The following is a 13,383-nucleotide window of genomic DNA, read 5'->3' as shown; positions in this document are numbered from 1 at the left end:
CTTATGGTCAGGAGCATGGAAGTTGCTAAACTGCAGCTCGCAGCTCTTCTTATCACTGGCCATGTTGGCTGAGTGTAAACATCTGTGAGAATGTCTTTGAGAGACAGGAGGAGGAGACAGCAGACTAGGCAAGAGTCAGATATGAGGCGGTTTAGTTCACAGAAGCAATGGGGACATGGCAAATACCTTAGAAAGGACCCTCCCTAATTTCTTGGAAGTAAAGGCGAGGGGGAAGAGATGTAGTTTCAGACTTACACAATTCCGTTAATGTAACCTTATAATAAAATGAATGTTAGTATTCGGGGTTTGTCAGAGATGACACTGAGGATGGTGGGAGTTGCAATTTAATACTGCCTTCTCACTCCTCTTCTAGATTGTAATGGAGCAGGTGATCCTGTAGATTATGATGTAAAGTACAAGTTCTAAGTGTGATGGGCAGAAACCATTTTCCCAACCTGGCACTCCCTGGAAGCATCTAGACAATACAATTGTTTATAATATTGACTGGGTATTCTTGGAGAGACAAATGGACTCCACCTGGAAAGGTGATTCAGAGATTTTTTTTTTTTCAACCCAAGTGGGGTGAGGCTCATATGTCACCTACACCAAGCTTCCCCCATCCTAAAATACCCTGCACTGCTTATCGACTCTGGGGCTAAAAGTTCTTTCAGCTCCCTATCGTCTCTGGACCTTGGCTGAAAGAGCTCCCTGCTGAAGGATTTCAGCTCTGTGCTTGCTTGCAGAGCTGAAATCCTTTCTGCCTGCTTGCACAGAGCTGAAATCCTTCAGCAGGGAGCTCTTTCAGCTAGCCCTCAGAGACAAAAGGGACCTGCCAAAGGATTTCAGCTCTGTGCAGGCAGGCATCAAGGATTTCAGCTCCATGCAAACAGGTACAGAGATCCTTTAGCAGGGAGCTCTTTAGACCATCCCCAAGAAACAAAAAGGAGTTTTTCAGCAGGTGTGCAACTTTCAGCAGTTTGCAACTTTCATGGAGACAACTTTTGTGATAGTCAGAAGTGCTTTACAAGCACTTCATTCAAACTATCATTAAGTGAACAGTGGTAAGTTGAGGACTATCCACCATACCAAAGATTGTTTCAACAGCCTTTGTGGAATTCTTTGTCCCCAAATATCCAGCAAGTTGACTTAATGGAAGTGAAGATACTGCCATTTCAGGATACTTTTCATTGGGTTAGTAACTTGTCAGTTCTCTTATCATGATTTGTTCTGGTTGGGCTGCTTCTGACTTTGAATGTTGCTATTTGCTGTTTGATTTGCAATAGTGATGTATGCGCCTGCTATTTTTATGACTATGTGCCTCAAGTGTCTGCATGGGTGATATATGCTTAAAAGCGATATATATATATAACTTACCAAAAATTCTCTCATGAAATATTTTCAGCTATACATTTTAGAGAAGATGAAGGACCACATTTAAAAAAAAAACCAGCAAAAAACCTTAGGTGTTTCTAGTATTTGTGGACGTAGAAAATGTTTCAAGCAGTATGTTTTATTGTTTGAAATTACCAGATAGTTTTATTGTGCAAAACAGTATATATTCTTGCTCTTGTAAGCATAAATTTTTGTTGCAAAGTGAAAAAGCTAGGCTACTATCTTTTCTTGCCTTAGATTATAAGAAATAATCTAAGAACTATGCTTAGCTCTGACTGACCTTGAAACATAATTGGCAAGCATGCCTGTCTCTATGGGATATACCATTGGGTAGATAAAAAAATATGGGATTATAATTAAAACCGATAAAGCTGCAAAATTAATCAACAGAGTTTTTAAACTTACTGGATGAAAATAACAGAATAATGTATATTGCCTACATAGTAGTACATGTTATATATCTTCCAAACCAAAGTATACAGTATATAATTATCAACTTTATTCTTTGATGCCTTTATAATCATTAATATTAAAGATTCTTAAAAACTACAGATTTTCACACTCAATGAATAAATAAACAAGTTTTATTTTTCCCTGTAAACATTGTTTTATGAATCCGTACATTTCATACATCAGTTGGGTTATGTGCTTCTATAATTATTGTCATCTTTGTGAAGAATCTTACTATTCATTTTGTTTTTCTAAAAAAAAAACCTGGCTAAGTTTGAATGTTATTTCTAATTATTCTTTATTTACTTACATTCTGCTTTACATAGAAAAATACTATACGATTACAACTGAGCCCAACATTTCTGTTGCTAAGTTTGCTAAGGCATTTTTAATTGAGTTTTGCCCCTTTTTATCAGCTTTCTTGCCACAATTGTTACGTGAATCACTGCAGATATTAAGTTAGGAAGACAGCTGTTAAGTTAAATCTGGCTTCCCCATTGATTCTGTTTGTCAGAAGGCCGCAAAGGTGAACTCATGTCTCAGGATATTGCAACCGTCATAAATACGAGTCGGTTTCCAAGAATCCGAATTTTGACCAGTTGACCATGGGGGGATGCTGCAATGGTTGTGTGAAAAACGGTCATAGGTCACTTTTTTCAGTGCCGTTGTAACTTTGAACGATCACTAAAAGAATTGTTGTAATCCAGTGGTTCTCAACCTGTGGTCTGTGGACCCTTGCTGTGATGTCATCAGAGGAGTCTGCAAAGGCTTGAAGAAATTTTATGGTTTAAATCTTGAGTTAAGTTTTGGTGGTCCATGGCCATGATCTGTGGCCACAAAAGGTATTTAAAGAGGGTCCATGGTGAAGAAAAGGTTGAGAACCAACTGCTATAATCTGGTTATACTGAGAAATATTTTTTTTTTTAAAAAAAAACAGCATCTGTTTACATTCCTGAAGCACTAATTTTAATATCCAAGCTCGATTAATCTCCTCTGGTGATCTGCCCAGGTGCATCAATGTTTGACACCCCGTTGAAACTTGGAATGGTAATCAGGACAAAGTAACAGAAGGGGGAAAGTATCAAATTATTAAGAGATTAACTTCATTAACTGTATCTAATTAGTTTAACTTTGATTCAAATTTAATTTAATCAAATCTGTTTTCTTCCTCACCCTTAAATTTATTTTGATAAACGGCATTTCATTTTTCTCACAGCCTCATCTACTTCTTGGTTCTGTCTCACCTACTTTAGTGTGGCCATTCAAAGATTGTGTGTGTGTGTGTGTGTGTGTGTGTGTGTGTGTGTGTGGTGTTCCCACTTTTATCAGGAAACTGTAGACATCAGTTTTATTTCCAAGCAGAAGTCTTGCGATGACATTACAAAACTGCCAAGATGTTGGCACTCCTGAAATGAAACTACAGGTAGTCGTCAACTTAAAACAGTGACCGTTCAAAATTGCAACAGCACCGAAAAAAGGACTTATGACCATTTTTCACCCTTATGATGTTGCAGCATCCCCCATAGTCATGTGATTTATATTTGGATGCTTTACAACTGGTTCATATTTATGACGGTTGCAGTATCCCAGGGTCATGTGATCCTCTTTTGTCATCCCCTTCTTACAAGCAAAGTCAATGGGGAAGCCAGTTGTTAAGTTTTACTTAACAACAGTGTTATTAATTTAACAACTGCAGTGATTGACTTAACAAATGTGGCAAGAAAAGTCGTAAAATGGGGCAAATCTCACTCAACAAATGTCTCATTTAACAACAGAAAATTTTGGCTCAGTCCTGGTCGTAAGTGGTAGACCACCCGTATCTTGTAATATTGAGATGTTTGAGCAATACAAGTAACCATATTTCCTTCCCCTTTTCCTTCCTGATAAGAGAAAAAGAGCTGCAGCAATAAAACCACCATTGGCCCCCACCTCTAAAGGAAAATCCATTACATCTCCTTTTTCAGGAAGTAGTAAGTAGAACAGCAGAGCTATATATGAATATGCACTGATTACATAGCTCGCACAGTTCCCCAGAGGGAAACATGCATATGTAATAAATACTGTAAATTTGTAGAGCAACTGGCCAATTAACTGCATCCTTGGCCTTCTGCAGAACAAAGAAAAATAACCGTGGCTTAGGGATCAGGAGCTGACCACAAAAATATGAGCTTTCTCCTCTCCTCTCTGGTTATGAACAACTTCCCCTCTGTCCAGACTAATTCTTTAAAAGATGTCAGGAGGCTGAAATAAATTACTAAATGCATTTTAAATTCAACATGCTGGGGCCAGGGGGAATGGACAGGACCTCCGTCCTTTTGCTTTCTCGACAACAAACCCAGGCTCAATTTTTATACTTTATTTAATTTTAAGAAAGAAGTTGCCTTCCACCCTCCCAACATGGATTGTTTTGCTCTTTCTAATCCAAGTGGGTTTTCTACTTCAACTCTCTGTTTACCTCAGTAGCCATATCACTTTATATCACTTCTGTGGTCCTGAAAACCTAAACATTGCTTTCAGGTGAACGTCGGATTTTTTTTTTAATTCTTATTTTATGGTTTATTTTTGAAGAAACACCATCCTACCTTTACAGCATCACTGAGAGTTTGGTTTTTGTCTGCCTCTTCCGAAGAATGCAATTCCAGTTTAAATTGCAACTCCTGGAGCTGCTGCGCCTGTTCCTTCAAAAGCATTTGTGCCTGCTGCTCCCGGAGTAATGCATTATTTAGTTCTTCACATGCACTTTCAAACCTCTCGTGGGTGATCAATTTCTGATAAAGGAAATAAATTGTGTTCTGTCATGAAGCAGCAGCATTGTTTATACACTTGATTTTCAGTACCCCACTTGCCAATATGCAACATTCTAATGTAAAAGTTTTAAAACGCTCAATATATTTGCCCTAGAGGCTGTCCTCTCCAAGCCAGGGCCATTAGACAATGTTAATGCCAGGTGATTTTTATTTGCAAGATTTCCTCAAAAAGCTGAAGCAGAAGTGCAGACATCCAGAAAGCTTTCCTTTCAAATTAGCCCAAGAAAGATGTTATACAGTATATCTAATTATTATTATTATTATTATTCTACAAAAGGAGTTAATTTGAACTAGAATTTCCATATTGCTCTATGTGTTTAACTACAGAGCCAGCCAGACTTCTCCTAATGTCTTATTTTGCACTGCCTAAAATGTTTTGGAAAAACTGGCCACCAGCCTATACAACTTTAGTCCTTATTTAGCCACTCTTGTCAATTTTCATGTTGCAAGACAAAATGAAAGAAATAAAAAGCTAAAACGTTGTCTCTCTACCCAATACAGCTAGAGATCAAACTACGGTTTTACCGGGACTCTTAAGATTATTTTATAAAATGGAACTTTCCTATCTCCATCTTCTGCTGGGAGAGGTGTTTTGCTTTGTACCAACTGCAGATAAAAAGGAATGGAAAAATCCCAAGCAAACCACATTAGTGTCAGCCTTTCAAGATAGTCTACATCAAGGAACAGACAAGCAGGAATTACAGGAGTGCTACCTTATTTACTTCCTTTATTAATCTAATCTGGAAAACCTGCCCCTTTTTAAGAACCATCACTGTCCCCTTTTATGGCTGTATTTAAAGTCAAGGTAGAGCTATTCTGAGGCTATTCCATACATACTCTATCCCAGGGGTAGGCAACTTTGGCTCTTTTATGACTCGCGGACTTCAACTCCCAGAATTCCTGAGCCAGCATGGCTCAGCATGGAAACCTCTCCCTTTCCCCTCAGCATGGCTGGCTCAGGAATTCTGGGAGTTGAAGTCCACGAGTCATAAAAGAGCCAAGGTTGCCTACCTGTTCTATCCCTTTTTAGTGTTGTCAAAATAATTCTTCCTTTCCCAGAAATTCAGACTATTTCTGGAAGACATGTGGTCTTTACAGAGGTCCTGGATGCAAACAATGTTGACATGTAAAGGAAAAGCCTTCAGAAGTCCAACATGCGGGCCTTCGTGAATGGTGACTATCTCCAGTCACATGAAACAGTAGCAAATACTGTTCATCTGCAAATAAACTGCCTCCTGTAATGCTGTCAAATAATAATCCCTGTTAGATCACCTGTTCAATCTGATGTGGACCTGGCAGAAACGTACAGCATGTACAGAATATTGGTTTGTTCAACAATTTTGCCAACCATTTGCAAAACACAGCATGCAATACAAGTAGAATGTATATCGAAATATACTGAGTTATGTTGTCCATTTGAGTTTTCAAATTCCAGTTCTCCCACAGCACAAACTGCCTAATTTAACCAACCAAAAATTCAGCTTTTCTGAATAGATTATTGACTCAATCTAGTTAAAGGACTAATTGTACCAGGACTATCTTTGGCCTTTTCTTTTAATATACCTGACTCACAGTTGAGAATTTACAAGATACCGGGAGGGGTTTTGTGCATGTGTTAGGGGAAGAAAGAATGAAGAATCCCACCTAAGAATCCAGAAGTTCTTCACTGGATTTTTAAAAAACTCTAAATAGAATTTCCTTCTTTAAAGCCGATTATTCCCTCCCTCCTTCTAATCAAATAGACTTACAGATTGCTTAAACACATATAATTGCTCTTGCAAACTATGGGCTTTGTCAGCCTCTTTCTTCATCTCATTCAAATTCCGTTTGAATTCGGTGAGCTCCAAGCGCAATGACCGCCGTTCTACCTCTGCTGTGTGCAGCCTTTGTGTAAATTCAAATATCTGCTTCTGCAAGGACGCTATGGTTTTCTGGTATTAAAAACAGGAACAATGTGTTAGCTAGTAAATATGCTGGTTGGGCAATAAATCAATAGCCTCGAATACCTGAGCAAATTAAGACAAAGCCCCCCCATTTCTAAATTCACCCATAAGTGTAAAGTATTCTCAAAGCAACTCTAAAATATATATATATACATAGAAGGTATTTTCTGAAAATGAAAATTAGCAAGAGGAGCAGTTACTGTATTTTTGGAAAATGTCTTTGGTAACAGCATGTATCCCGAATATGCAGTGGGTAATCACAGGGTTTTTTAAATTAAAATCATCCATTACCTTACAGCGGTATTTTAAAAGAACACTGCACATTGCCTTGAGCGGCAAATGGCAGAAAGGATGCTAAAAGGTTTTGGGGGAAGAATTACTGAAATAATATCAAATTGTGGGAAAGCCTGAAAAATATTGCCTCTTTTCTCACACCTCCTCAATTTTCCTTTGGAGAGCTGAGCAGTCAAGGATTAACATTTCGAAATCCGAAACAATGGGAAAGCTTCTAGAATGTAACTGATCGTGCCCATACCAACCGTAGCAGGGGTCCTGTCAGTTATGCGTGCTTCGAGGGTCTGTGCGTTTATTTTATGGAGCCCACGAGCCAGTCTTTGAACCAAGGAGTCTTTCTCTGCATAAGTCATACTCCGGCTGCTGTCCACTGGAGTAACTTCCATCACGGTGCAAAGTTTCTCCATAAGTCTTGAAAATGAATTTCTTGCTGCGTTGGTGAGCAAGTGTCCTGAAAGCCAGGATTTCATATCTTTGAAAGAAAAAGAATCAGTCTGTGAATAGAGTTGGTTTGTATCTGTGGACGCATTAAAAAAAAAAGGGTTGGAAGTATCTAATGGAGGTAATAATTGATGACAAGTTCCTGCACAGGGTTGAGCTTTCTTAAAACTCCCATTCTAAGCAATTTCACTGAAAGTTTATTAAGGTCTACTGAACTGAAGGGTGAAAAGCAGGATTGCTTATCCCATAGCTGACTTCTCAAAACCTCTTTTAGTGAAGAGGTTTCAAGCAATTAAGTCTACAATCAAAATCAGGCACTCTCTGCGGAATATTTTTCATGAAAGCATTTGAATTTTAGAAAAGGCCTAATGTAAATTTCTAGATGAGCTTCTTAAAAGGTGTGATAGAAATATTCTTGGAATAGGAGGTCCTTGTCACTTGGGAGCTATGTCACCTTGACCGGTAGCAATCTGTAACAAGATAATGCTGCTGTTGGTGAAAAGATTTTATTTTTTTGTCCAGCTTCACAGATAGAGATATTAAATTCCTATTAACAACCATTTAAATTGCACTTCCACATTCAATAATAGACATTGGTTCAAGAGAAACAATGGGTTGGTTGAAAAAATTGTATGCTCTTTTGCAACCTTGCAGCATTTTTGCTCTTTCATTAATCCAAAGGTAACAAATATGACACTTAAGACTTGCCGGAGAAACAGACTCAAAACTGCTTATCAGAATCAATGAATTTACTAATTCAAAACAGAAGGTAAGTAACTGCTACAAATATGACTGTTCCTTTTTCTTTCCTTATAGCTTGGATGTCTAAATCATGTGCTGCTTAAAACTACTGAGGCTTGTACCTTAATGCCATACTATTTATATTCTAAGACAAGAGAATATAATTTACCTTATTCCAAGGCAATTAAAATTTTACAACTACAATTACTTATTTCCCCATAGGATTCTGGTAATCAGCCTTCTCATATAATGGGCTTAAGCCTCCAGCACACCCAACATGTTCTGCTTACTGGTAGATTCGTCAGGTCTGTAATTAATAATTGTGTTTAATGTTGATAAATAAAATTGTCAGTGCTCCTTCTACTAATTGGTATTCTAGATAATGGTTAATAGGTTTATTTATGCCTTAATAAAAGTCTTGTAATTTAGTTTCCCCTCTGCAAGTCAGGTCTTAATCTGTCATTACTTGTCTTGTGATATTATCAGGGTAAGATGACAACCATGGCAGAGCTTAAATTCATTCAGGAGAATACCAGATCTCTTGTTGCTGTAGAGAATTAAAATATTTGTTCTAAAGTTTAAAGTAGAAAGCCTCTGAAGGCATATTTTCAGAGTAAGCCGGCTTCCTGCAGGCATATACTCTCATATACACACGCTGCTAAAGAATGAAAATGAAGAGGTTTCCATTTTCTAGGTAAAATGAAATACAAATAAGACTCCCAGAAAATTCTTACCATCTGTTACCAGATGGAAACAGATCTGGTAACATCTAAATAAAGTAGGTGCTGCTGAATCAATTTTTTTTTCTATGAAACAATAAGAGCAGCATTCATTTTTTAATCTTAGTATGTACAAAACTTGTTCGTATAAAATAATCTCTTCTAATTACATGTCACCTTGGCAGAGACCCAAAGTATGCTAGCTGGCTTACTCAGAGGGATGGATGGATTCATTTATTCATTGCTTGTTGGAGAAATCTTCTTTGAATTAAGGATCATTCATCTTTCATTACCAAAAAATCATATTCTTTTCAGAAATGGTGGCCTAGGTGACAAGGTAGGGTTCTTCTCTGAGTACATAAGCTTAAGGTCCTCGGACACTCTAGAAACTTCTAGAATTCTGTAAGGTATGATCCAAATGCAGGAAGCTGACCTTAAATACCAACTAGAAATGTCAAAACAGTTATGTACATTTTTTAGTTTTTTTGGCCATGGCATGGAATCAGAGATTGGAAGATGGATTGAATTAAATAATAAAATGTGATAATGTTTTAAATATTTTTTATCTTCTTTTAGCAAGAGTTTTAAATAAAATTGTAATCTGGTCAAACACTAGAGTCGGACCGATTGAAATATCATAGTACTTGAGTGTATCATTCCATTTAAAATTAGAAGTTCAGCCTGTGATAAACATAATTTTCAAGTTAATACCATAACAATCTTGTATTTAAGGCTTGCCAGATAGATTTGGAGGGGGGAAAAAGAGGCATGGAAAAAAAGAAAAAAGAAAACTTATCTAGGATAGAAAAGCACATGCCATGCCATCTAAAAGCAAAACATCACCTCAACTGAATTTTTAATGAATAATGGTTTTGACTAAAACAAAGAAATGTATGGGTTAGAATCATTCACGGCTTTGAGAGGTGAAATGAGAATACAACACAATTCCAGAAGGTCCTGTATTCTGCTGTATCTATAACCAGAGGGAAAAGAATATATACACTTTAAGTACCTGGCCACAAATATCTAGGAATTACAGTAAAAGCACTAAATAATTTATGTTATGATGAGTGTGTGAGACATGTTTTATACAAACAGTTACAGTACAAAGAGCAACAAACAAATAGAGCAAGTGAAGCAAAACCCAATGAAAAGTGACAAATATTACTCCAGTGACGGGAGAATGGCAGGCATTTTTCTTCTTCACAAAGGAGGAGGATAAAATTCCTTCCTCATATTTACATGCCAAAAAGATTGTCCACCTTTGAAATTCAGAACTGCAAAGGTTCACCAATTGCTCTGTCAAACCGACATAATGTTGGCTTCCCCGTAAACTTGAGTGTAGTGTTAAAAAATAGCCCTCATGTAAGAATAAATTCTGTGGCCTGGTTCCAAAAAGCTACTTTACGTGCACTCTAGAGGTTGCACACGTGTCCAGTGGGATTGTATGTTTATATGTGTCTTTGAACAGCAGACCTCAACATCATATCTACGGTAACTAGTTTGAAACCACTCTCCATTTCCAAAAGCTGTGGTCAAACAAAAGTTGGCTGAGGTTTAAAAGCAAGCCCCAAATACGCTTTGATGCATGAAACTACTTGCAGTCTTCTTCAAATTATGGATTTTTGTTGTGCATATTAACTTAAGATAAAGTTCCTTGCCTCGTTGGAAGATGGTTTTGAAGATGTGCCATCTGGAGCCCTCAATGGAATTCATCTTTGCTTGACCAACTATGTTTCAACAAACTGCAATCCTCTCCAGCACCAACCCACCCCAAGCTGTTGAAGAAATGCATTCTAACCACACAGAGCCGATGAAAAGGATAAATATTTGTCACCTTGCACAGACATGCCAAGACACAACATTTCTTAAGCAGTAAGATCATAGTCACCTAAAATATGGCTTCAAGGGGTGAACTGAATAAACAGGCCACCTGGGCAGAAAGAATCCCACACAGAATAATATATGTGAATATTTGTCAGCAGCCCCTGAGCCACAACCCCCAGTCAGCAAGCATCAGTCTTTGGCATAAACAAGACATTCTTGAGATGTTGCTAGATGCTCAATACCTATCGTGTACTATGGCCTTTATTGCTGGACCTTTTAATACTCGCTAGCTTACGCAGTATCTACTTTTCATCTACTTTTTAATTCCCTCAAGTTTTGGGTATATAAAACAATCATTTACGGAGCATAAGCATAGTGTGAATGTGTGGATGAGCCCAAGATGTCATGTGTTCCATTGCTGTATTGGCCTCTAAAAGCTGGCAATTGTAACACCCAGAGGTGTTCAGATGTTAACTGTCAACAACACAGAACACTCTTGCATCACTTATTCTGACTGCACTTATTACCACTACTATTACATGGAGTAGGTTGAGCAGAGCCACGAACCAATGCTTTTTTTTCTATCCAGCTTTTGTTTTTATTAAAACCACCTGTATTTCTAAAGGAAGTCACATCTTCTCTTGCAACTCCTTATTTTTTCCATTTCCAGTTTTGGGGAAAAAAAAAAAACCTCTGAAAAGGCACTATTGACAATCTCTTTAAGTCAGTGCAGGACTCTGTAAATGAACTCTGAAATAATGGCTTAAGCCAAGGATTTTCAGACACTGGGGTACTATATACTATACCTCACCCACTGCACATCTGCGTGGGCAAAACCTAAAGTGAGTTTTGAAAGCCTCCCTGCTTTACCTGGGCCAACAAAGCAGGGACACTTGTCAAAATGAACCCCCACGTTGCTTAGGCAAGTCTGCAGCTGGCTTGCTTAGGCAGTGGGCTAAGCGGAGTCCAAGCAACTTTTGGCAGTGCTCCCATCCTTCCTGCAAGAGACTGATTAAAAAAAAAAAGTGTGTCTCACTCTAAATCAGGGCTGTCAAACTCAATTTCATTGAGGGCCGCATCAGCATTGTGATTGCCCTGAGGCGGCCGGGTGGGTGTGGCCAGGGTGGGTGCGGCCTACTGGGTGGGCGTGGATGGAGTGGGTGTGGCCTACTGGGTGGGTGTGGCCAGCTCTACATCGTTCACGTCAAGGGTGCCTATGGGGGCCTGGGCAGGAGTGGGACAGATCTGAGGATCTCTGGCAGAAGGGGGTGGGGACCAGGGCAAGTGCCGAGGCATGGTCCACTGGAGGAGCCTCACTGTTCCTCTCAGGCCATGTGGGGGGAGGCTTATGGAGCTAAGACTGAATGCGTTTCAGCATAGATGGCCACCACAAAATTGTACATTGGCTCCCGGCCGGCCTGGGCCAGGGCCAAGGCAGAGGGGGCCGTTCCCTCACTGTTTCCAGGATGGCTTCGCGGGCCACATGAAACCACTTCGCGGGCCGCATCCGGCTCCCGGGCCTTGTGTTTGACATGTCTGCTCTAAGTTGTTACACTGCTCAGGGAATCCTAACTGACAGTTTGAGAACTCTTTTCTTAAATTACAGTGATCACAACTGAAAACTTATCCTGGCTTAATAAAAAAGGGGGAACCAAACTAGGAGTCGATTCGCCAGACTCATCTTCTCCTTTGTAGCTACTGATAAAACTCTACATTGATTTGGACCATTTTGGTTCTTCAAAATACTCATGAGAACATCCAACTATAATTATAACCAGTTCGCTTCTAGATAACAGTAGTCTATGCTATCAACAGTCTGTCCCCTTTTTTAAGAAAGGGAATTGATTTATCAAGACAAGACCAATGTAGAAACTCAGACATTACCTGCCTTGCTAATTACTTCTTGTAGCTCAGCCATAGAACTAAGGACTGCAGTAAGAAGTTCACAACTGGTAAACCAACTGAATGCTTGAAGGCAACGAATCTGCTCCTTTTGTTGTCCTGCATCACAAAACGAGAGGAAAAAAATGAAATCTGTTTCATCCTTTAGCAACAGACACCTATTATTTACACAATTCATTACAGCCTGGCATGAAATCAGAATTGGACACATTTAATTTTGATTTTAATATAATAAATTTAAATATACTTTAAAATCTTTTCTGGATTCTTAATTTTCATATTGTTCTTAGAAAAGAAGTTATTTCAATTCCGAAAAATGCACAGAAAATATTTCTAATATATTTAAAAGAAAGGTGAAACAAACAATTTCCACACGAAATCAGAAGTTAAGAGGATAGTTATCAAGTACCTCCATGGTAAATATGGATTTTGCGATGGAGATAAATCTTCACGTGAAATAAAATGAATGAATAGACAAGTTCATTTTTGAACAATGTACCCACAAGTTAATTTTAAGAGTGCCTTCCTCTGTAGAAAGACTGTTTTAGAGAAATTACAAAAGAGGAACAAATTTTACTTGACAAGATTGATATTGAGCTGAAACTGGATTTAAAAATGACAGGATACAAGAATGATATTGAAAAAGCTGCTACACTGAACATATCAAAGAAAGCAACTGATCTCTCAATAATTAAGAGGGATATATAAATAAAAAACCAAGAGAGTGGCCTTTTCACATTAAATTGACAAAAGAGGTTTGTTAAAGCACTGAAGAATTTTGTGAGAAAAGAAAAAATGAAAATGTTAAGTTCTAGGACAGTATTTGAAGGGACTAAGTTCTAGGACAGTATTTGAAGGGACTAAAAT

General features: G+C 38.3%; 1 protein-coding gene across 1 annotated transcript in view; it reads right to left on the bottom strand.

The window, feature by feature from the left end:
- CCDC171 (coiled-coil domain containing 171) overlaps positions 1-13,383 on the bottom strand; it is a 183,881-nt gene that overhangs the window by 79,695 nt on the left and 90,803 nt on the right. The window contains exons 18-21 of the mRNA XM_029284871.1: positions 12,499-12,615; positions 7,132-7,358; positions 6,398-6,580; positions 4,425-4,610 (exon numbers count right to left, since the gene is read on the bottom strand). Coding sequence (XP_029140704.1) covers positions 4,425-4,610; positions 6,398-6,580; positions 7,132-7,358; positions 12,499-12,615 — 713 coding nt within the window. The remainder of the gene's footprint in view (positions 1-4,424; positions 4,611-6,397; positions 6,581-7,131; positions 7,359-12,498; positions 12,616-13,383) is intronic.

Source organism: Protobothrops mucrosquamatus, unplaced genomic scaffold, assembly GCF_001527695.2.
Source record: "Protobothrops mucrosquamatus isolate PMUCROS unplaced genomic scaffold, P.Mucros_1.0 scaffold1045, whole genome shotgun sequence".
Lineage (NCBI taxonomy): Eukaryota > Metazoa > Chordata > Lepidosauria > Squamata > Viperidae > Protobothrops > Protobothrops mucrosquamatus.
Note: the sequence above shows the minus strand (reverse complement) of the source record. Positions and strands in the feature narration are given on the sequence as shown.